General features: G+C 46.4%; 2 protein-coding genes across 9 annotated transcripts in view; one reads left to right on the top strand and one right to left on the bottom strand.

The window, feature by feature from the left end:
* Positions 1–840: 840 nt before the first annotated feature.
* On the bottom strand, positions 841–3,535 carry LOC119458063 (DNA-directed RNA polymerase I subunit RPA12). The gene has a single exon (XM_037719864.2). The coding sequence runs from the start codon at positions 3,346–3,348 to the stop codon at positions 2,980–2,982; it is 369 nt and encodes a 122-aa protein (XP_037575792.1). The 5' UTR covers positions 3,349–3,535; the 3' UTR covers positions 841–2,979.
* Positions 3,536–4,054: 519 nt separating this feature from the next.
* The window catches only part of LOC119458062 (histone acetyltransferase KAT5), a 47,177-nt gene continuing 26,444 nt past the window's right edge, over positions 4,055–24,787 (top strand). Inside the window, exons 1-15 of one of the 8 annotated variants that reach the window (XM_049670724.1) lie at positions 4,055–4,147; positions 4,499–4,556; positions 5,232–5,303; positions 5,901–6,049; positions 6,281–6,298; positions 6,383–6,403; positions 6,542–6,559; positions 6,661–6,678; positions 7,930–7,983; positions 10,416–10,505; positions 11,360–11,419; positions 15,283–15,345; positions 16,814–16,990; positions 17,647–17,727; positions 19,725–19,814. In XM_049670724.1, coding sequence (XP_049526681.1) covers positions 4,067–4,147; positions 4,499–4,556; positions 5,232–5,303; positions 5,901–6,049; positions 6,281–6,298; positions 6,383–6,403; positions 6,542–6,559; positions 6,661–6,678; positions 7,930–7,983; positions 10,416–10,505; positions 11,360–11,419; positions 15,283–15,345; positions 16,814–16,990; positions 17,647–17,727; positions 19,725–19,814 — 1,050 coding nt within the window. In that variant the 5' untranslated portion in view covers positions 4,055–4,066. Of the gene's footprint in view, positions 4,148–4,498; positions 4,557–5,231; positions 5,304–5,900; positions 6,068–6,280; positions 6,299–6,382; positions 6,404–6,541; positions 6,560–6,660; positions 6,679–7,929; positions 7,984–10,415; positions 10,506–11,359; positions 11,420–15,282; positions 15,346–16,813; positions 16,991–17,646; positions 17,728–19,724; positions 19,815–24,787 lie in introns of all 8 variants that reach the window. The other 7 variants (XM_049670726.1, XM_049670725.1, XM_049670723.1 and 4 more) reach the window with 7 other exon arrangements.

Here is a 24,787-nt window from a genome sequence, read left to right as displayed (position 1 = left end):
TGATGTTGCTCTGCGCTTGGCACAGATCTCAGAACTGTTAATTGCAGTGCCCAAATGAAATATTATTAGCACTTCTGAGGTATGTGCACTTTATTCCAAGCTCTGCTACCTGTGTCAATGATTTGCTTTCCCCAGAACGCGACTCAGTGGCACTAAAAAGAGAAAGCAGTGTTCAATATTTCTAAGAACAATGCAGACAAGTGCTAAGGTTTCCAAGGTCCATACTTCCCAGCCAAACGTAGTCTTCCGAAGCCTATTTCATATTTTAAAAATCTGCGCCTCTTTAATGCAAGAAAGGCCAACCGTGCTGATGCCCAATATGTCATAACCTTCAAGACAACTTTTGAGGTGTGTTTCTAACACATCAATACTTCTTTTTAGGTGAGTTGGTACATCTTGAAACTTTGAGTAACAGTGCAAACAGACGACCACAAGAAGGGAGACACGTACACACAGCGCTTGTGTGTACGTGTCTCCCTCCTTGTGGTCGGTCGTCTGCTTGTGCTGTTACCCAAAGGTTCAAGTTTCTAACACATGGTGCAGAATGTGTTCCTGAGCATGTGACTGTAGTTGAAGCCTGGCCCTCTTACCCTTGTTCGCGCGAGGTGTTTCTCTCATTCGAAATACATGTTGAAAAATGGTTGTTTAGCTCCAGTCACATATAATTTCTTCTCCGAATGTTTATTCCGGCTTACTTCTGCTAGCAGAGCCCACACGTGTGAAATTGACATATAGCTTCAGTAATGCAGCAAAAGCAGTATCAGTATTTTGCTGTTTCCTGCTTCACATTTAACATATACTATTGCTTGGAAGAAGTGATCATAATAAAAGTATTTGCTTTTGTTTCCTTATGTTGTGTATTGTGCTCTGTGGTGCAGCTGCAGTAGCGACTGTGTTATTCAACAGCTGAGCATGGCCTCACGGGTTTGGTTATGGGCAGCGCTCATGGGATCACAATGCATAACTATCTATCCAACCGAGACACGAGTGACTAAGTGCCAAAGAACGCCGAGCTATCTGTGCAGAGGTCTACATTGTGCTGTCCCTTTTAGCCATTTCTGGAAACTTAAAGGGCCTCTCACCAAGCCACATAGAAAATTTCGACTATATGCTGTAAGTTGTTACGTGCCCTCTAGGGAGCGTTCTACCACAATAACTTTTAAAATTTGTTCATTAATAGCCGAGATGGAAATATTTCAGTGCTCTGAAAGCATGATTTCAGGAGGCAAGCTTCACCGCCAACATAGACGCTCTCTCCACTGGCCCTGTCTAGCCTCCGCAAGTGAAATTCCTTCCCTACATTCTCCCATACCGGAACTCGAGGATTGCATGACGCATACATGGCAGGCGCCACTGCCTTCTTTTTGTTTTCCTCGCTTTTTTGCCACGCAGCGCACTTCCGCTGATGGTGTCGCGCGTGAGCTGTTGCGTTTGTCTCATTTCGCGCAGCGCACAATTTTGTGTGCATTGCACGAGAACACCTGACTAGCCGTATAAGCCAGAGCTACGCGAACATTGAGGCAGACACAAGCGGATCACAGAGCACGACAGCGCGCTGGAACACAGTAGAAAATGAAGTAGTTTCGTTGCTTGCGCGTGCGACTGCACGACGTAGGAACAAGCAAACGAAACGGAAGTACATCTCTCTTGCTGTCATTGTCAAGTCACGTGTCACTATGAGCGACGTCACGGCAAAGACATGTACGCAGGTGCACTTGTGCATATATGTCAACCCTCCGGCTTGGAGCAGGGCACCCGTGAGGAGAAGGGCAAACGACGTTCTGTTTGAAATTTCAGCCTCTTTCTGCAGCTTGCAGCGATGTAATACTTAGCAGACACGATCGCTAGCGCACATTGTATGCACTGCGCTTGTCGGCTCAATATGGCCAGACCTGGTGAGGGACCTTTAAGGGAGATTTGTGGCTGAGGCTTCGTGGCATTTAACTCTACACCAATGCTATTGCTTCTCTCATCATCATTGTTTTAATACCTATTGTAAGCGAAGTCCTTGGCTTTGCTTCTGCAGCACTGCACACACTCTTGCACATCCACTGTCCTCTTATGTAGGACAGTGAAGCAGGCTACTCGCTGTTGATAGACAGCACTCGTCCCGTGTTTCTGCTTAGTCATAGTCTATGTGCTGCTTACAATGGATCCCATTATGGCTTGGTTCCGATAGATTAAATTAATTATGGCTAGGCCAACTTGCATTGTCTGCATCATATCTTGTTTTTCACCTTATTCTGCTACATTGCTATTGATAAGCAGTGGCATATATATATATATATTTTCCTGGCAAAGAGCAATTTGTAGGTTCGGCAACTGCTCCTTCAAATGCCGACTTGTTGCTGCAGATTACCTCGGTAAGTTTTGAAATTACTGAAAACATTTTAATAACTTCAAAAATTTGCATGAAGCAGTCTACCTGTACCTGCTCGGGCACTTTTGACAAGCTGCTTGCAAAGGTAGCACACATGGCCATGAAGTATACAATCATTAAAAATGTTACTAAAACTCTGTAGTGTCAACAGAAACAGCAATGCACAAAATAAGTATCCACACGAACAGACTTATGAAAAGTTGCGCAACATGGCTCTCCGGTTCAAACGAAAACCACAGCACACACCTAGTACAGAGAACACTAGCACAGGTTTTTTTCACACTGCACTCGACTTGGCTGACGCGAAACCATTGGCACTCCGCACAGTCAAAGCTGATCCAGAACCAGATGCCGTATGAGCTCGCCTCCTTTTGGTCTACCGCAATTTTCTGTCTCGGCGCAGCCAGGGTCCGTTCGATTCTCCTGGACTTCCTAAACTATTTCAGGAGATTCGTGCACGCTTCGTGCACAAATGTGTTCACAGCATTCCCTGCACTTGCGTAAGATATGTGCAGATGGTGCGCCTACAACCGGCACTGAACTAATTTTCGAAGTTCAAGACAAATGGGTACAATCGGCAAGTCGGCAAACGTCGAACTTCACGAGTTCTCCGTCTCCTGGAAGAGGCACTCGGGGCATGAGTAGAATATCGTCTGCCCTTCGTCGGCGGATCTCGTCTGCAGCGTGGCGTACGTCATCCCTTCGTGGCCGCAGCGCGAGCACTTGCGGTCAACCAGCGGCCCGGCGGGCTTGGCGGTCGACGCGGGCGCCGCTTTCTTCAGCGCTGTCTTGCGGTCGTTGAACACCACCCGCGAGTTCGTCTCCAGGCCGTGGAAGTTGCGCACGTCGATATTGGCGCCGCACATCTTGCACACGACGAAGTCCTCGTAGCCCGGCAGCGGTAGCACGGCTCCGCACCGCTTGCAGAAGTCCGGGTCCGAGGCGAACAGCTCCACCGTGGACTCCATCCTTCGGTAGTAATTGACTGGCCTAGCTAACCACCTTGATCAATGGAAAAGTCGAGGTAGAGGAGAGAGGCTTCTGGCCGATCACCGAAACAGTAGCACAAAGCAAAACAAACGTTCTAGAACATTATCCAACACAAACACACGCCACACAAGCTAACCACGACTTTTCCGACGTTGGAAGCTGCCATGCTGGTCCTACGTCATCCTGAACGTCATGAAAAAAAAAAAAAAAAAGGAAAGCAAGACCCTGCTTGAACTAAGTGCACAACTATAACTTACAAATTTATGACTAGCTTATACTCTGGTATGCTAACCATAATTAAAGATTGTTAAGGAAGTAAAAAAGTAGTACGTCACAGTGACGTCATACGTTGTTTAGAAATTTAAGACCGCGTTTTGTCACTTTTTGCCCCTAAATACAATGCTTTGTACTGTGCCCTATTGAAACTCACTGAAGTTTGCACCTGTTGTGCAGGCAGGGGTATAAGAATGTGGCTAGGAAATTTTACAACAATGACTCATCGCCGTAGTAAATTTGCGTCATAGTGACGGCACCAATGCGCATTCCACGTCATGCAAATAGCGCCTTAAGAAGTAAGGAACTGCAAATTATTTGTGTAAATTAATAAATTAGCGTCAGAAGATAGAACATAACAATACAAATTTTTTTAGATTAAGCCGTATTTATTTCGCGTACCAAAATTCGGCTTGTGGACCAATGAGAAGGCTACTTGGCGTTCGTTTGTTACCCACCATGACTGAGGACACAACTGATCAAGAAAACTCCAACGAATCAACGGTAAAACGCCCATCTGCTCTTTCGTGGTGATTTTTAGCGCGTTTATGAAGCTCCAAGGGTTCCGAAAACGCACGACTCAAGTCTGTGAATTTCGCTACCGATTTAGCGTGGGCCCCTTTTGCGCCGGGGTCGATCCACCGAAGTCGGCCATTTTGGTTTTCCCAGCGCCGCATAGGGGCGCTAGCGATTTTGTTGACATTTGCATGTCTCGCACGTGTACTGTGGCGCGCTGATGTTGTTGCTAGTTCTGTTTTCGGGCTGTTGACAAGCATCCGACGTTGATACACTTAAAGTATTGAATACTAGAAAGTTTTGGTTACTGACTGTGCATTCGTTTCGTTTCGTCTTCAGCCCCAGGTCACTGAGGGATGTCGGATGCCCGTTCGCATGCGGAACAGTAACGACTGGCGTAAGTATGAATGATGTTTACAAGCTGCACCTTTTGAAAGACGTCTTCAAAGTGTACGATTGTATTCCGTTGGTACACGCATCACGTTGGCTATGATTTGCTTTCATAAAGGATTTCGGTGACTGCGAACAAAACGACTAGTTCTTGTGAGTAGCTCGGCACGCTCACATGCTTGACAACTTAGTATGCGACGCATGTTGCTTTGTTTTATGACACTTGGAGCCGTTTGCGAATGCGACAGTAAGCAATTTGGAGTCAGCAGCGGATGTGATCTAGCGAGATTTAAGATAAAGTGAAGAAGACGCGCTGCTCAAGAGCGCGTGTCGTCTGCTAGCTTACATCAGGCGTAGCAGATGACACTGCGTGTGTCGTTCGATGAAAACTTTTGCAGTGAAATAACCTAATCTCTCTCATCCCCCACAATATTAAGCGTAGTAACGTACAGTGGCTAGCTTACAACTTTCCGGCCGGTCGTGTTTTATGAAAAAACTGCACTGTCGTAACAAGTCAAGCAACCTCCTGTCACGAATACCTTTTGTTTCAAAATCATTTTGTAAAATCATTGTACGCATTATTTAATGCCTGGGAAAACACCGGTAGTTGGGTAATTGTTACCTGTCAGTGAATCATGCTGGCCACATAACACTGACCTGTGCTCATCTTTTTTATTTCCAGCACTTGCTGAAATACTGAGCATCAAGGAGCTACCTGACAATCAATGCCTATACTATGTTCACTTCATCGATTGTAAGTACTGTATTTTTTCTGACCTAATTTTCTTGACCTACAGGTGCGCTGCATAAAGAGGCGTGTGGAAAACATGAAACGTTAAGTGTTTCACAAGGATGGGGGGCGCAATAAATTTGACCTAAGCGAAATGTAGGTGCTTGTGGTTTCTACTTCATTCACTCTCCTACCTATCACACACAAGGCTTAACTCTTCATTTAATTCGTCACTGGCACCATCCTCGTGATTGCCGCACGTGTGTCCCATCGCACGCGTAAATGGGCAAACTGGCAATGAATAATTCTTTTCTGCTCACGATAACCCTGCAGAACACACTTCTTTTTCCTATACCTTTATGCTCAGACCAAAGAAAGTTTCACGATAAGCTAACCAGCCACCTCGTTAACTCGAGATACACTCCTGCCATGGTGCCTATTCTCTTTCTCTTTTTTTCTGTCTCACATTGAACATGTGTAACCGCAAATTGTAGATGTACTATTGTCTTTCTGCTACTCTTTGTTATCTTCTTCATGTTATATTTTCCTAGTAGTTATGTTTGGTGTTGCTTTCTTTTTGTTTTGTAATTGGACTTGCACTTTGATGTGTGCCGTGGGCAGACAACAAGCGCTTGGACGAATGGGTGACGGTCGAGCGCTTGGACCTGAAGAAGCTACAGCTGCCTCGGAAAGAGAACAAGACTCCCCTGAAGGACGTCAAGAATGGCTCTCGGCCTTGCTCACCGGACTTGCTGGCCGCAACGTCCGTGGTGAGGGCTTTTCTCCAAGTCTTTCGCTTCTTCGCACTCTTTGTCAGATGTTGATTTACTTACGCGTGGGGGGTGTTCGGGTGCGAACTTCCGAGACTGCATGCTGGTGTTTTCTTTAAAAACCTTGAGCTCACCTGTGAGAAGCTTACAAATAATTAATCTTGAATGCCGTGCTTGGCGTTTCTTTTATTAAAAAGGATGTTTGGTTTGCTTCTTTTCTCGTGGAAATAGGAGCGACCAGCTCCACCTGTAAGTATACATGCAATAGCGTGCAGCGACTGTTCTTAATAAATGTAATTTGTCGGCTTTAAAACCGTCCTTGTGTCGTTTTAGGACCGTCCTGCTGCCACCACTGTGAGTAAACAGTAGCCGCACTCGAAATTTGCCAGTGCTGCGCATAATTTGTTGGCATGCATGACAACTTTGTAGTGCATTGCAATAATGCCTTGGCAGTACAAGGCGTGTACCTAAATCTGTTCATTGTCATTTTAGGACCGGCTTCCTCCCCCTGTAAGTAAAATGGCATTGCTCGCTGTCGTGTACTGTGCATTATATTCACATCCCACCAATCAGTAACGTGTCTTTCTAATCTCGCATTCTTGTCCTGATAGGATCGTCCAGGTCCCTCTGTAAGTAAATGCCAGGACCTATCAAATTCACGTTTGCTGTGCTAATATGATAAAACACATGGTGTGACTGGGGATTACTTGTTACCAAATAGAATTCACTTCAGTAACATGGATGGCTCAATGGCCTAAGCCGGGGTGAAGATCAGTGGTGGGGAAAAAAAAAAAGAAATTTAAAAGAAACAATACATTCTTACCCTGCCGGTCAAGCCGGCCTCACGCATGAACTCTTGTAGGGTGTTAATATTTTGCCGGGTATCAGTCTGAGGAGATGGTGTAGTCCATGCCTCAAGTGAGGTAATGCCATGTCCCTTGTGTTTCTCTTTTGCTATTGCAAGACTGGGACAGTGCCACAATTGGTGCCCGACTGTCAGACAAGCACCAAAAAAAGAAAACTATAGGTACCCTTGGGTGTATCTTATCGCAGGCAAAATTCATGGGGCATCAAAAGGTCTTAAAGAAAGCTTGTTTGACCTGCTGTCTTGCAGTAATGAAAAGTACCGCCTTCTTAGTTTTGGTGTTTTTCAGTTGCATGAAGATTCTGCCGTCACTCTGAGGTTTCTTCGTATTCTTATTTGTTTTTTGTGTTAGTCATGTCATTTTAAAGCTACCTGTTCTGTCCTGTAGAGGACAGACAGAATGATTCATGGAAGGGAAAGTTGACGTACATTTGAAATTAGCAATGTTCTACTGCAGATTGTTGTCAAGCTTTCCCTCAAGAACATTCAGCCACTGAGCAGATTAGTGCAGAGCTAATTTCGTTAAAATGACTGATTAGTGCTAATTGCAGTTATGGGAAAAGAAGGATTTGGCAGGGTAGGGGGAGCTCAAAAATGGGTGACACTGTCTGTCTTGCTGAACCTCAGCAGTGTCCTGCAAGTGTGCGATTTTTATTTTTCCAACTTCTTTGTCCTCGTAGACTCGCTCTGCTCGCGTAAGTAGAATGGTAAGGTTTCTTTAACTAGTGTAAGCATTGGCTCTATTTGTTTGGCGCACATGGCTCGGCTTGAGCAACATCCAGACATTTTGGGGCGTGCTGGACTACTGTGACTAAGTGCGCGAACAGTTTGCGCCCTCTCGTGAGAATAACTGCCTCAACTGATGTTTCTGAAACTGGTCAGTGAGCACTAGCAGTAAAAAATGTGGGCTGCTTTGCCTGTAAGTCAAAATTTACTCACTAGCAGTGACACCATGAATTTATGGAGTTTATTCCTCCTGCTGTTTCGTAATGCAAATCCCATTTGCACTGTGCAGGTGGATGTGTGGCCGCAAAAGTCTCCAGCAGAGGCCAAGGTTCCGGTCAAGGAGGTAAAAACACAGTAGTTTGTTGCATGTGTGACTGATTGGCCCACACGTTGTGCTTAGCTGCAAATGGCCCTTTTGTGATCTAGCTAGCACAAAGTGAACTAGGGATGTTTAGCCAAGCCGGAAAGAAATCGCAATGTTTAGGAAGCAACCACCAGGACCATGTTTCTGGTGTAGGCTCTTGTGCATCCATTTCGTTCTGTGAACTAACCCGGACAATATAGCCTGAGATGTACCAATAGTTTTCTGTTTCAATCGGTTATGACAGCAAGTGCATTTTGGTTGTTGTAACAGTTGCTAGCTGCTTTTTTTTTTAACCTACCAATTTATTTGGACTTCCCTGGGGCACCTGCTCTGTAAAACCATCGTATGACATCAGCTAAAATTTTTGACACGGCTGATTAGGCCTAGAGGGCGGACTTGGCTGCCAGCAATATGTCGCGAGAAGCTCGCCTTTGATGTGTTTGCACCCAAAAACTAGCGAACATCGTTTAACTGCGCAAACAAACGGACCACAGAGACAACATGGACAAGGATGCACTGGACTGCGCCCGTTCTTGTTCCATGCTGTCTCTGTTGTCCGTTTGTTCGCGCATGTTAAACAATGTTCGCTAATATGTACCAACTCGCCCAACAACTTCTTCTAAACCCATAAACTACTTTAGAGGTCAGGTGTGAGATTGCATACAAGCTGCATGGAAATTGCGACGTGTGGTCATCATATGTGCCAGGAGTGTGTGGTAGAGCTTTTACAACTTTAAAAATATGTGTCAGTACTGCTTTAATAATGCGGGTTGAAGTAGGAAGCCTGCAGACTATGATACGAGGGGTCCGATAATGACATCTGATGTGCCTGAAAGATGGCTTCTCTGTCAGAGCCGGCTGGAAACATGTTGTACGTGGTACATGTCTGGTCATGTGCCTGGATCAGGGTGTGAAGCCCTACTATACGTCACCTGCATGAAGCAGCTTTGTCTCAGAATAGAAGCATAAGGAAAAAAGTGACAATACGCTCTTCCAACCACAGTTGCCATTAAGTTTGCTAAGACTGTTGCTGTTGGCATCATCTGTTGCAGCTACGCTGGCAGTGTGAAAACCCCCTGCACAATCGGCCTATTTGTGTTGTGCGTGTTGTGAAACTGGTCGTAACTTTTTCCTACGTCAATCTGTCTGGTGTGCTACCTGGTGTTGGAACATGCTCGGAGCAGTCCAAATGAGGCTCAGTGCAGTGAAAAATTGCGGTTTAGCCTTTTGTAAGAGTGCATGCCATGTGACAGGTATCTCAGTGCTCGATGTTTGCACCGGTAAGAAGCGAAAAATGTGCATATAGTAGCATGGTTTCATGTCTTGCTCGCCTCTCAAGTGCGTCCTGTGTTTTCATTCTCTCTGTTTCTAGGTGACCGTTTACGTTGGAAGGTTCTGTTAGAACGTCACAGCTAGTTCACAAAAACATTTGAGACCTTTAACTCAGCATTGAAAATGGTGCAGCAGGCTTCATTGCACATTCGTGTTGGCAGACAAAAGTGGGAGTTGTATTGAACATGTTGGGGGGGGGGGGAGGGGGCGGAGCAGTTTTAGCACACCGTCTAAGCACTGCGCGAAAATAAGGAAACACAAGGGATTAATTTTTTTTATGTATAACCACATAACACGGTTCAAGTGCAGTGGTAAACACATAAACAGTCAGAAAGTGTTTGTGTCGTTCCTGTACAGCTTCCGCTGAGGATTATGGCAATGAGGACTGTATGGCTTTGTTTCAGTTGGCCGCTAGCACCTCTTTTGAAATGCTCGCCGAGCTCTAAGCATTGTCAGAATTAACGAGAGCTTTGTTTCAGTTGGCCGCTAGCACCTCTTTTGAAATGCTCGCCGAGCTCCAAGCATTGTCTGAATTAACGAGCGTTTGATGCCGTTCAATGGTGCATACGCCTGCTGGGACCAAAGAACGAGTCTGAATTATCTGATTTTGCAAATTAACGAGGTTTTACTATATTGGCACAGGCTTTAGGATGTGCACAGTCCATAGGACAGCAAGGGTAAATTGTTTTTCACAGTTTGTGAGCGAAGCAGAGCATGAAATGTGCTGGGGAAAGGACTAATTATATGTACTGCTAGGGGTAATAATAAGAGTTCATATTTTGAAAGAAAGGCTCGGGTCATTTTCCATGGAGGCGCTGCGGACACGCATAGTGATCTAACAAAACCGAGCAAAGATGTGACACTGCAGACGTGAAGACAGCATAGGCAGGAACGTGTCCCACGTCTGGGCTTGTCCCAACTAGTCCTGTTCTTTTGGTTCTGGTGCTCCCCCCATTCCTTAGTTACCCCCTCCCCCACCCTGTTCCTTCCATCTCCCATGCCCATGTCTTGCTTGATGCTTAGTTTGGCACATCCCAATTCTGTTCTGTTTCATTTTTTGTCTTCTGTCTTTGGAAAAGGCCCTCCCACCGGCCAGCGCGGCGGAAACGTGGGCCGAGAAATCGCCCGACGAGCCGGCCCCATCCGCAGCCGTGAAAGATACCAAGGAGGTACGATGGCAGCAGCTATTGTTGTGGAAGCCACTTTCGTTGAGCACAGAAAGCCTCTGCCTTTTTTTTTTTTTCTTTTTTTCGACACTTGCTTTGCTCTTTATTCTGGCTAACTGCTGATGAAAGGTCTTGCACTGAAGCAGCTTTTACTTAATCAGAACGTGAGACTGTAAAAAAGCCCACTTTCACATAGACATTTCATTATGAGACTGTTTATATGACAAAATTAGGGGTACATGAAATAATGCTATGATTGGTACTATAAGATTTGAATCTTTGAGCAAGCATGATGTTGTGTCTGAGGCACAAGCACGGGTAATTTTTCTTGCTTGCTCTTCTGTAATGAAGACACTTAGTTTTGCAAGACATAAGCTTGGGGCACATCCAAAGCTGCGTATCACATTAGTATCTTGAACTAATTCAAAGTTGGGTATTCTTGGAGACTGCAAAATGTAAAAATATATTTTGTAATTATATTTTGGTCCGCATTATGAAACCCAAATGGCCGTAATTGCTTGTTGTAAGTCTGCTGCGATCCCTTCTGTTGCATTGAAATGTTGGCCCACATCAGTTACAAAATTAAAGTTCAAAATAGTGAAGCATGTATCATCTATCTATCCAGCTTTGCATTGTGCCACATTGTGAGCCTCTATCTGGGGCTGATTAATGCACATTTTGCAGCATTAAATTTTTTTTAAAGACAATAATTGCATTTTGTATAGCACAGACAGGCATTTTTGATGCTGCCATGGCTAGTGCCTCCATAGTACTTTCGTGGCTTAGTGCTCTCGCTGTTCTGCTTCCTGCCCACCTGTACACACACACAGCTGTCTTGCTTTCTTCCCTATGTGCAGAACTCCGAGGGTTGGAGCAAGAAGGCTAGGACACCCGAAGTGAGCAAAGCACTCAAAGAGGTGAGCGGGGAGGATTTGAGTTCACTCGGGGGTGAAGGCCACGTGTCAGGACGCTGAGGTCCCCGTCGTTGACAGTGGCGGACAGTGCCAACGTTTGTGGGCAATCGGATAAGAGTAGGGGTGTGCGAATACTTGACTATCACCGAATTGAATAGTGAACATTCAAATAATTGGACTTTCAAATCGAATTACTACTATTACATTTTTCGGATATTCGATATATTCGGTGTAGAGACCCGCGCAGTGCCCCTCGTGCTTGATGTCGGCCAAGCGAGCATTTGACTTCGTTTTTGACGCAAAAGGAGTGCCAAGCACGCCATAGAGGTGCCGCCCCGGCTGACACGGTACCATACTTTTTCACTGCGAGCGCTCCCCGGCGTTGGCCTGATGTGGGGATTGCACACACAGTGCTCGAACGCTGCAATTCGCATAATGGCGCCCTGTCGGCCGGGTCCGCCACTGCCTGTACAAGGTTCTTCTGGATCGACGGGTCCGATCGAATTGATAACGCGTCGCTGACAGAGGGAACGGGAACAAAAGCAGCGTGTATTTCGTGAAGTGCGAAGACCGGGCTGATTAGCTGCTGATAGGCACACATATCACATTGGATGTGCAGCGACAAACTTCACGTCGCTTCAGCAGCCGCCGATCACTGATGAGCCACCCGTCCTAACGTATTCTGCGATGACTTGCGGCCCATTACCACATTGGCTGGCTGCGAATTTTCTTCACAGCCGCACTGCCTCAGCTATTAGGCCTACCTAATTGGCGCTGCTTCATTGGGCATTAGCGACTGAAGTTAGTTTAGTGCCGAATCGGCGCAGGTGCATTCGCATCAACCGTGCGGCACACGGAAAGCCGACAAACCACTTCAGAAACGAAAACTAGGAGGACGGGGGGGAGTAGCGAGCGTGGCGCGAATTTGCCGTGACCCTCCAGATTTCATATTGTTTGACAGGTGGCAAATCACGTTGAACCTGACGATGAAGCAACATACATGTCATCATACATGCTCCTCATCGTCTGTGCCGGCTACGCGAGGAGCGGTGATCAAGTCACACTATGAGCAGCCCTTTCGTGTGTCGTGCAGATTGGCCTTACGATAACTCAACAGTCGTAAAGTTGGTTTAACCCTTCTGTATTTTAACAACTTTCTGTACAATAAATAAAAGATTGTCGCAAAATACAGGTCCACTATTAAACTGAGAACCTCATTGGTATTCAGTGCAACAGAGCATCACTAATTTATTAGTTTTGGAAGGAAAAAAAGCACTCGATTATATTCAACAGAAATTGAATTGATAAAAAAAATAATTTCCAGACCTTTATATACTAGAACTGAGCTGTAATCAGTGCTGGCATACTAATTTGATGGTCCCTTTAATAAGAGTAGACTGTACTGTATACCTTGATTTCTAAGTGCTATCGTGCTCAATCTACACAGTAAAATTGTGTAGATTGAACACAAATGATACCATTACGATTACTGGTAGCACTCTGTTTACAAGAGAAAGGGCACTTGTCATTTTTATTATTGGAAGAACTGACGGGTGTATGCCGTGTTGTAGCTCATAGTAATACCTAAGTCACTGATAGCTTGCTAGATTCTTGTTATGTAATGCTAAGAGACTCCAAAGCATGTGCAGCGCCATATTTTCTTGCCCAAAATTTGTAAGCATTAGATTTTGTGAAAACTTTTCTGATATTTGATTCAATATTCGGCTCTATTACCTTGATTCAATATTTGATTGGAAATCTTCTATTTGGTATTCGCACACCCCTAGAAATGAAGTTTCACTGATCTGGAGCGCATGCGTGCAGGCAGGCTAGCTGCATTGGCAATCGAGCAAATTTTGCCTTTTGTGTGTTTACGTGGAGCGCATGAGCGAAGGTAGGTTTTGCTTGCTTGCTCGAAAGCACTTGCCTGCTTTCTGTCACCCATAGCAACAGATCAGCGGCCATGTTTTGCTGCCGAGGATGATGTCTTGGGTTTGATTCCCATTCGTGACAGCCAGCGCAAAAGCAGCCCTTCCTGCCTCGTTAGTTTCGTTCACCTTTGATGGCAAGCAAATATCTCGGCAAACCAGTCTTAGAGTTATAGGCATCTACATCAATGCAGATGGTGGTTCAGCAACATGGCTTCGCAACATCACTTAGACCTGCCATCAGATGCTCCTACTTAGTCCGCCGTATCGTGTCCATAAACTGGGGCAGTGAGGTGCGAACTCTCCATCGTCTCGTAACTGCTCTACTAATCTCCCGTGCTGTATACAGCCATAACTTCTACAGTCTGACCCAAAAGCAACGAAAAAAACTCGAATCGCTTAGCCATGAAGCCGTGAGGGTTGTCACTGGCCTGCTGCGTTTCACACCCTTGCAACGCCTTGCCCAAATGGCCCAGATGGATCCGATCAAGGCAATAGCCGAGGCTGCCAAGCATTCGCATCAGTTCCTGACTAAGAGCCACTATATCCGGTCGAAGCATCTTCTCGCTTCTTCATTGGCCAGTCCCCGCAACGCCTATACCCTCTTTTCACTACTCCATAGGGTTGTCCCCTGACCGGGGACTTTACACCGATTCCTCGAAATGTGAATGCCGATCACGCAAAGGCAGTTGTCTTACGCAAGGTGGCATGAAACAGAAGTTCGCGACACTCATCCCCATCACCACGCTGTCTACACCAACACCTCCCTCAGTGATGAAGCTTCAACCGTAACGTACTATTGCCCACGCACCGCCGCAGCCTACTCCTCCTGCTACCCCGCCTGCAACGACCCATAACGGCAGAACTGGCTGCGATATCTGCTGCATGTGATGCTGTCCTCAAGCCTCCTTTGCAGCCTTCACTCAACACACTGTTTACACTGACTGGCAGGCCTCCATAAAGGCCTGCGCCTGGCTGGGCTCGCACAATGGTGCTGTTCACTCTATACACTGAGTGATGCGAATTTCGTACGCTTAACACATACACTAGCACTGGTTCTTTATTCTAGCACTTGGCAGTAGGGCACTGCCACATCTGTAACCCCCCCCCCCCCCCCCCCCCGCTCTCACACCGTGCTCATTGACATCACATTTCACTTTCCTTACTTTTCCTTCGATGAGCGAAAAGCGAGCAACATAATTACTTGAAAGGGACATTCTCTTCATGGTTGCCCGATGGTGACGTGTACAATCACGTCGCCCGTGGATGTCTGCTAAGTATGTTGACAGTTGCGATGTTTGGCAGTTCAGTGTCAGTTTATTGCATGAAATTGGCCAGAATTCATCACACAGTAGAAATTGGCACCATCAGCGTGTCTGGAGCCAGTTATGAATGCATCAGGTGACGGGTTTCAAGTCTCGCGTTAAAATCAATGGTCTGATATTTTCGGTTAAAAAGGTAATTATTGTAATTCGAAATATTGTCTAACTATTACCTCGAGTCGTTTTAGAATGTATGCCTCCGTGGTAAGAGCAATCCCAAGGAAATGGTGCAACTATTCCCTAATTTTAAGGAATGTTGGCTTTAGGTTATGTCAAAATGGAGATCATGCGACTTCTCTTCCCTGGCCCTCTTTGCAGCATGTAAAAGCAGAATAGTGGGTGCGCTGTTTTGGCAGAACGAGACGGTGCTGAAATGCTGCCCTGCACCTGTATTTTTGCAAACTCTCTCGTGATTTTTGTCCCTTGTGATTGGCTAGGATGCTGCTGCGCCGTCGTCATCGCTGGGATTGGTGCAACATGCGACTGACACAAAATGCTTAGAATGGAAAATTAAATGGAATGTTACAAAGTACAGTCCCTGGTTAGAATTTGTTTCGACCACGGACCTTTCGAAGTCCTTGTTGGATTTTTGACCCCGGTTGTTCCGTGCCTGCAGAATGGAGCTCCACCAAAGAAAGCAGCGGGAAGGAAGAGGAAATTTCCACCCACTGAAAACGAGGTGAGCATTTCTTATTTCTGACGCTCACAAGAGCATCTGCATTTCGTGCATGATCATGCAAAAGCACTTAAGGTAATCAAGGCATGCAAATTAAGTTATCCATCGCAGAAATTTCCAAATACAAGCGAAATTTATCTACTGCTGTCCGGAGCTGTTCTTTTTATGCGGCCCAAAATTTTGTTGTAGTCGGCCTCTGACAACAAAGTAAAATTATGTTAGCAGTAGTGGCCAGGTCTCTGTAAGTCTTGGAGAAAGGTGAACAGAAAAACTTACATGAAAAGGAGCACCTGATTAGCGTTCACTAACAACCAGTCCTTGCTTCCTCCACTGAAATTAACTCTTTCCGTACCGCGCCCATTTGGGCATCGTTATTCCTCTATGGATGGTTTGAAATGCCGCTTTCGAGACCTTCTGCGCCGCTCACGGACATACTGTGCTATCGTACGTGAAGGAGTAGAAAGTACATTTTAGTTTTCTAAGCAGTTCGCTTTCTTTCCGCGAGGCGGCGATTTTTGAACGCGCTCCGAAGTTTCGTGATCGTCAAAGGTGGACGAAAAAATGGCCGCCCACTATCGATGGTTTGAAACGCCGCTCTTTTCTGAAACGCATCTTTTTTGATGGTCATGCTGCTTTGGCAAAATTTGCAAAATGCATACCTGCCATCTCTCCCAATTTTGTAGTAAAGTTTATGAATTTGGGTTCGTTCTACAATTTTACGAATGGCTGTTTCAAGTTTTATGAAAAGTAGATTCTGTTTGCGAAGATGTTTTAACCCTTTAGGGGACGGTAAAAAAATGAAAAAAAGCTTACAAAAGAAACAGAATTATTTTTTTGCATGCGAACGATGCTGATGATCATATAAAACAAGACCATGCGAAAAATTTCTCTCGGAAAGGTGAATTTTAGTAGGAAAGAGAGAGTAAACATTTATTTCAAGAATCAGCTTGAAAACGTTCCTTCGTCACCCTGGGTGGGCAGCTCCCTTAGTCCAGAAAGTAGGAAACAAATTTTTTACACTCTAACGAAGGTGGGCTTCACCGGTGGCCATGAGCAGTGCAGTCTTGGGCAGTCTGGCACCACAAAATTGAAAAGACCTACTACTTGACCTCCCCGACTCCCTCTTCTAAAACTGCAACCAAAATATCAGCTATGCCTGCTCTAGCTGTCCAATCCATTGTAGTGCATGTAGAGGTGCGTGAACTTTGCAAGCGTTTCATGCGCTCTGCACCAGTGGCGCACCACCTCCCCATTCTCGTTGTGGAGGCGGTGGGGGTAGCCCATTTGCAGGCGGTCAGTTGTACGTGTTGTCGGGCTAGTCGGTTCATACTGAACAATTTTCAGACCAGAAGATTTATGGCCACATAGCGCAAAATCGAAACGGAAAGGGGGAGGGGACAAGGTGAGCGCGTGGTCGCATCCCCATCGGGTCGAGTGCGGTAGACTGGACGCGAGTGTTTACGCTTCGCAGGCTGTGCCTCCGGCAGTGGCCACGCAGGACTCCCAGGACGCGTCCGCACTGTGCCCACGCTCGACGGGCAGCATGGTGGCCCACCACGATGACATCGTGACGAGGATGAAGAACATAGAGATGATCGAGCTGGGCCGCAACCGCATCAGGCCATGGTACTTCTCGCCATACCCACAGGTGAGCACGAGTCGTCCACCCGACGGCCATGGTGCCTGTGCCTTTTGTAGAGCTTGCAGCTTTTGCAGGGAGCTGAATAGAACTAGAAAGGAAGGGGAGGGAATTAGTCAACTAAGACTGCAGTCAGTTAGGGAATGGAGTAATGTCAAAAGTGAACAGTGTTTTTTTTAAGTTGAATCGTGTCATGTTTTGCTCCAGGATGATTTGTCTCGGTGGTAGTTTCACTGCTCTTGTGCGTGATTTGTGATGCCATTGTGAATTCAGGTACATTTGCACACATCTAATCATGTTCACGAAAATGGGGCTGTAATGCTCTTCTAAGCACCGTCTGTGCTTTACCATTTACGTGTTCTTGTGAATGGAATCCCTAAGGCAGCATTTACATGATGCTCCAAGTAAATTGGCTATTCAACTGCTTCTCATGTAACTTGCAAGAAGAAAAGTTTCTTTACTGCTGTTGATGCACTTGACAGCTATCCCGAGTGTGCTAATGAAAAGAGTGTCTGCCTGCCAAATGTTTCTGCCAAATTTCCCTCTGTCAGTTTGAACGTCTCCGAGAGTGATTGTTCTGGAACACAACCTTAGCACAAGTATATTATTTGCTGCTCAAGAACTCGACAAGTGTTCATTGTGATGTGTCGCCCTTCTTGTTTCAGGAACTAGTCAATTCGTGCATTTACCTCTGTGAGTTCTGCCTAAAGTACACAAAGTCCCGAACCTGCCTCAAGCGACATCTGGTGAGCAAACTTTCTGAAATTTGGTGGTGGTTTGTGTGGGGCATGGCAGCTGCCTGGCTCATCTCTACTGCTGCTTTGTCTCACTAACTGCGCTTTTGGGGCATTAGTGGCCCTCGCCTTGGTTAAGATATTGCCCAGTGTTGGTAACATGGCGAGAAATTTGTTAACTTCAGTTAGCTTTTAGTCAACGAGAAATTGGCCTTTTTGGAGTATTCGCTACTTTTCAAGGCTCTGTCTTTCCTGGCAAGATAACCCCACTTTTCCGTATTGGGTTTATGTGTTTGTAGCCTCATCATGGGCCGATCCCAAAGGTAAAGCAGTCTAAAGCCATTCCTGTGGGTATTTGCAGTCTGAAAATATAGGCTGATACCGGTGGTGCCGCCATTTGGTATTGGTGGTACAGGTGGTACCAGTGGTAAGGAGAGCTTTTTTTGTATTCTTTCCTCATGGCAGCTCGTGTTTTGAGATGCTGCCTCTGGTCAAAGATGCACGCGACACTATTTTGAGATGCTGCGTGCTTCACAGAGTGAATAATAACATGGTTCACACACCCTATTCTCACCCCCAACTCACTCAGAAAGACTTTGCCTTTCATTGACGTCAACTAGAGGTCGAATTGCCTACCAACTTTTCCGGTGATACTATTTTGTTACCGTAAATAGAGAGTAAATAGGCCTGGTAAAATTGGCTCAAGGTACTTTGCCTAAGTTGCATGTCCACCCCCATTTTATCCCAAGGCAGATATAGTATGCATTTGTCGCTGCTTCTAAAGACATACCGAAGAGCTTGTTAGTGAGCTATGTGGGTGTACGTGTCAAAGCTGCTTTTAAAGGCAAAGCACAATCTTGAGATATGATGCAGTTTTTAAAAACCCGCCATCTGGGCTCTGCGAAAGTGGATGTCCAGCAAAGCTGTTGCAAAACCACCACTACAGCTGCTGAGGGGGGTATTCAATGCTTAATTTATGGTTCGGGTGGTTGTCTTGAGCTTGTTCTTTATTGAAACGTATATGCTGCTCTGTGTGTTGTATGGGTGATGTCAATGAATGTATGTACTGTTCACTTCACTTTGCTGAGCGCTTGTAGCATCTGCCTTACGGGGGTATGAGCCTTGCTGATGATAATTTCTCCTAATGGACGGACACGAAAGATGCCGACCACTTAGAGGCTAACAGCTTCATTGTAAAAGTTGGGAGTTTTCCCTTTTCACATTCTGGCTATGTTTCAATCGTATTTGCCTTAGATATCTAAATAGACAGCTTAGGGGACAGCGGCCATCTTAAATCTCTTTCCAATTCTAATGAAGCCGGCAACAAAGACGGCATTGAAGTGAGAAACGGTGCAGGCCACATTGCTGTCCAAACAATATGGCGGCTGAGCAGAATGCTCAGAAACTCGACGGGAAGGCCATCTGCACACAATAAAATGTAGTTACGCCCTTATCTACTTCATGTAAGCTACGTTGTGTTTTTGATATGCTTGCACATGAAAAATGTTAACAAAATAGTGTTTATAGTATGTGGTTTTCTCAGCTTTTTTTTTTTTTTTTTGGTCAACGTTAGGTATCATCAATCGCAGAGACTTCATATTGCGTTTCTTTACTTCGGGCTTGAAGCTGTCTTCTTAGCGATCAAGTAGACTGTCATCATCGACTTTTCCTAATGCTGTCACAGACATACTTTTTAACTCCATGGATGGCACGGGAGGATGATTGTACCCATGAATGCGCTGCCGGACCAAGCCTGTATGTGATGCGCATGCATGAACTACTAATTGCCTAATTGAAACAATGGCACTGGCTTTTTGGTGCAAAGGGGTCGTGGGTATTAGGTTAGCTGAAAAAATTGGACCAAAATGGCCTACCCCTATGTAAGGGTCAGGCCATACCTCGTCAAGATAGGGGGAAAAAAAAAAAAAGAAATCCAGTGTAATGGTACTTTCTACTTTATCGAGGGCAGCCTGATCTCACCCTGAACGCATTCCGTCTTTCTTGCTCAGGCCAAATGCACGCTGAAGCATCCACCAGGAAACGAAATCTACCGCAAGGGAAATTACTCTTTCTTTGAGATAGACGGCCGCAAGAACAAGGTTTGTGTGCCTTTTTCCAACCTTGCAGTCTCTCCACCATTTTGCTTGTGAAAATTAATCTGTGTCACAGCCGTTTTTCGCATTATTTTATACAAGTTTGAAAATCCTTTTCAAGGCCTACACCAGTGCATGTCAGTATTGGCAGATTTTTTTCTTTTTCGTATTGTCTCATTAGGGAAACGTGTAGAGCGGTACGTAAGCTGTATTCTAACTACACAGGGTGATAAAACATGTAGTTAATCTACGAAAGGTTTGTTTGAATGACGGACTAAAACCTAGACTTTGGGGAGATTTCATGCTTTGTTGCTTACCGTGGGGATTACACAACTTCCTGTAGCCTTTTTCAGAAAAATAGTATGAGCAATCAAATTCTAAATACGCCTACTTACTTACCAACACTTTACTGAAATAGTGCTGCTTGCGTCTACGTGTGTGCTTCAAGTGCTGGCATCTATGTTTTGTTAGTGTTGCTGGGGCCGAGCTCCGCCGCTGGAAAAGCTGGCGCCACCGTCGGTATGACGTGGTATGAGGGATCACGTGTACACAGCGGCCGCATTGTCTGCTTCGGAAGCGCCAAAGCTAGCGGAAAACGAAACGTTTCATCCCACCTGCACCGCGGTTCTTATTAAGTGGGGGTGGGGATGTTTTCCCACTTCAGGTGTTTGCTTGACGACACTTGAAAGCACTATAATAGGTAGTGGCTGCCTTTGAAGGCATCCGACACGGTAGGCTATTGCTCAGTACCGCAGTGTCGGACGCGTACGCAACGGAGCCCGGTGTCAGCTTTCACACGTACCCACAGGCCAAGGAGCTGCGTGTAGCTTGGATTGCGAAACTTAGAACCGGCAAGCAGCCATCGGCTACAACTCGGGTGTGTAGCAAGCACTTCCGCGAGGAAGATTTCTGCTATGGCGTTGGGGCTGCGATGTTTGGTGAGCACTAACAGAAAGTGCGCAATGAGAAGCTCGCCCGTGCGTGCTGCCCGGTTAATGTCTTGTAATGTAATGGCTTTGTCCATGAACTTGTTGATGCTAGATTCTAGCAAGTTCACCAGAATGGAAAGGGAATGATAAGAAGCACATTCAAAAAAGGCGTGGCATATGCTCACGTTTGTGTTAGCCCCAAATAATGAATGTACTGGAGTAACAGAAAAAAATAAGTGGGAAATTCCTTGCTGAGAAGACCGATAAACATACAGTGCGACGCAACTTGAGAAGTAATAATATTGAAACGTCCAAGAATTTAGAAAAAAAAAGGAAGATTGAAACGTCGTGACGGCACATCACGAGTGGTCGTATAACGTCGAAGTCCCTAGTTATAATGAAATTATTTTTGAACAGCTCTGATAGCATCCACGCAACAATGGTTGCTCGTGTACTGTCAAATGTTCATATGCTGCGGCCTAAAGCTCACGGCACGGTGCGGAAACGCGCTCACAGCGAAAGTGAAACATTATGCGCGGACATGCATGCTGAAGCGCAGTCAGTCACTGCAAACCCGTGCGATTGCTACATTGAGATTTCATTCTGTTATGCTCAATTTGGTTATACAGACAGCACATTATAAGTACATATTTCACATGGCGACCGCGCGCAATGGGTGTTCACTGTACGTATTCGGCGAAGAGATAGCGCCTGTAAACTATTCTGCACTTTCTGTTGCCCAAGATTATTATTTTGACAGTGAGAAACTTTCCTCGTTTGTAGAGTACTTACAGAAATGGCCAGGAGGGCTCCTGCGTGGTTTTTTTAATGCGTGTCGCCAGCGAAACCGATGAGGAGCTTGCCGCGTTATCCCTCATACTACGCAAGCGAGGTGCTTCCGACAGATGGCGACTCCGTAACTCCTCACCCCCAATACTCCATTTTCCTTTCATGTTACCCCAGTCACAAAAGAGGCAGCCATGATTATGATGACCTTGGCTGTCAAAAGGGCCAATGCCCATCCACCTTGTACAACCCCCTCACTACCTTCTGAAGGCCTGCTGTATTTGCGTCATATCATCGTCTGCTTTGCTATAGACTTTGGAGATGTCTAAGAAAGACAGGTGATTTGTGACAGTGTCATGTAGATTGGTAAAGGCATGGAACAGTAAGCTGAAATTTCCTACTACAGTCGAATCCCCCTACAACGAATGCCGCTACAACGAAATTTCCGCCACAACGAAGATTTTCGGATTCCCCGTCAGCTGCCCATAGAAAGTAATACAAAAAAAGTCCCTTCATAACGAAGGCGTTTTATTCAGTATTTCCGCTTCAACGAACTTTTTGAGAACGAAACTGTGACTGAATTGAAATTGAAACTGCCGAGTAGTCAAATTAGAAGGCCCTTCCAAAGCTGTGACGATCGTATGTCCCCTTGAACGAGGTTTTCACGAACGAAATCAAATTCAAAGTACCGGTTTAAGCCACTGCAATCCATAGCCACGCGTGATCACCACGCGCCTGCGCGACACTGCAGGGGATCACCACAATCGCTGCCGTTTTCTGTGGTGTGTGTCCGGGTGAAATGGCTACGCCAACGAAGAAGCGTAAACTTCTCCCTCTCGAGGTGAAGGCACATGCGATCGCCGAGGCAGAAAGCAAAAGGAAAAATCTTGCAGTTTCGCCCGCAAGGCGAAGCATCGGTTGCGATATCAAGTTAGTAGACTGCTATACGAACTAAAGATAGTAGTTTTCTTGTAAACATTCGCTAACTAAATTACCGGGCACGGTGTCACACGCACACAGATAAACATGAACAGGGCCGGTATTTTGTAGCGATGCCTTTAATGTCATAATGCCTTTTCGCGCTTTGTCAGTGGTCAGAGCGACGGTCCGCTCGCATTATCAACGTTGATATCGTGAGCGGACTGTCGCTCTGACCACTGACAAAGCGCGATAAGCGCGAAAAAGCATTATTACTTTAAAGGCATCGCTACAAAATAGCGGCCCAGATCTCGCTCGATGACCGCGGAAACTCCGTGTCAACACGCTGGAGTGAGACGCGGCAATAACAGCGAACGAATTGACCTTCGTGCCGCCACTCGCTTCACCGCGAATTAAAGCCCAAACCGCATTCACGCGATTTTGTGCGCAACGGCTTCGAGCGACGGCTTCGAGCGACGAAACGGGCCGTCGCGCGAATAGATTGCTCGGTCTTTTCGCTCAATCGCTCGGTTCTAGAAATCTAGAATTCGTCGCTCGTCGCCCGGAAGTGCTATGAGCGACTAGCCAATAGCGCGAAGCCGGAACAAGATGTACATCAATGACGTAGAAAACCGGAACAGGATCAGGATCAGTAGTGACACCGGCGGTTCAGCGAGCACGGTCGGGAACAGGAAAGCCCCTCGCGGGAACCGTCTGCCGTGCTTCGCAGACGGAACGGGCGAAGTACTCAATTTTGATACGTACAAGAAAAAAAAAAAACCTACTGCAAGACCTTCAGAAATACTTTATGTTACTTTTTACAGCAAAACAAATCAACTTAAGTTATTACAGAATGTGCCACGCTAGGTTTGGTGCTCACTTGCTCCCCTAATACCGGCAACACTGGAGAGCCGTCGCGCGATGCCGTCGCTCGCATGCGGGTTTGCTTGCAGGCGATGAGCAAACGCGACAGCCAACTCCATCGCGTCGCTTGTCGCTGTCGCGCGCAGGATCGCGTGAATGCGGTTTATACTTAAACGTCGAAAGTACAGCGCACACGACTTTACCGGCACTAGTTGCACTTTGCCCCCATCGCAGATCGCTTTGAAGATGAGGCCCGCGCGGGCGCTCACTTTGTGCACGTCACAAATTGCTTTCAAGATAGCCGCCGCGCCGCAGCCGCTGTTGTCAACAAGATGCTAACGTCTCGTCGTTTGGGGAAAATGACGCTAGACACACCGACTCCGGCGACTGCTTTGAAAGCAATGGTTCATTTTCGCCTCATCAGAAAAGTTATCCGTACCCACGACAATGCGATGGCTCTTTTAACGGACTCTGAGACTCGCGTAACGCCTTTGCTTGCCGTGAAGCGTAAGAAATCCAGGCTGACCGACTTCGGGAAATAAAACTTCCGGTAAGCGCAAGCTTGCCAAGCTTGCCAACTTTGTCATAAATATACAGTGAAATTGCGATAATTCAAACCGCTTCATTGCGAAGGTGCGTGTGCCGCAAAATGAGTGTTTCGCGACCAGCCGGCGCGTTGGATTAGGCGTCAGCCGCAGTGTACGAAAAATGCTGTAACAGCGGCGCAAAATGCATTCTCTCGTGAAGTTGACACTTTATCGACTGCCTTCGGTACCTCTCAACCTTTGCCCTCCCACCGCCATCGCGAAGATTTCCCTGACGATGGTTTCGGTTTCGTTCGCGGCTTTGCCGTTTGGCGTACGTACCGTATTTACTCGATTCTAAGCACCCCCCCCCCCCCTTTTTTTTTTTCGTGATCGCGATGCCCAAATTGAGGGGGGGTGCTTAGATTCGAAAAATCTCCGTGACGCTCGGCTCTGCAGTCCGACTGTGCGGCGAGATCGCACTGCGGACGCCGTGCTACCTCGGGAGTGCGATGGCTCCGGCTACGCGCGGCTCGCGGGCGTCACGAGGCGGCCTTGGCTACGCGCTCTTCTTAACAAATAGGCGGGTGCTTAGATTCGCATGCAAACTTTTCCCCCAATCTTTCTCGCGAAAATAGAGGGAGGGGGGGGGGTGCTTAGTATCGCGAAAATACGGTATATACATATCAATTCGCGTCAACGAAGTTCCGCCACAACGAAATTTTTCGTGTGTCCCGTGAATTTCGTTGTTGCGGGACTCGACTGTACTTCATATCTGATTAAATACTCTTGAAAGGGCAGCATTTGACAGGCTTGTAAATTTTGCAGTTAGCTACCATGGAACAAATGTGAGCCCATGTAAGGTGCCAAGGCACGAGGGAGAAGGTTTTGGTTGGGAGGCTAGCCCCACCCCCAGTCCATCCCTGGCAGGCACCCCAGCAAACCACGTCTGTGGCTG

The sequence above is a fragment of the Dermacentor silvarum genome, chromosome 7 (genome assembly GCF_013339745.2).
Source record: "Dermacentor silvarum isolate Dsil-2018 chromosome 7, BIME_Dsil_1.4, whole genome shotgun sequence".
Lineage (NCBI taxonomy): Eukaryota > Metazoa > Arthropoda > Arachnida > Ixodida > Ixodidae > Dermacentor > Dermacentor silvarum.
This window is presented reverse-complemented; position numbering and strand designations above follow the sequence as displayed.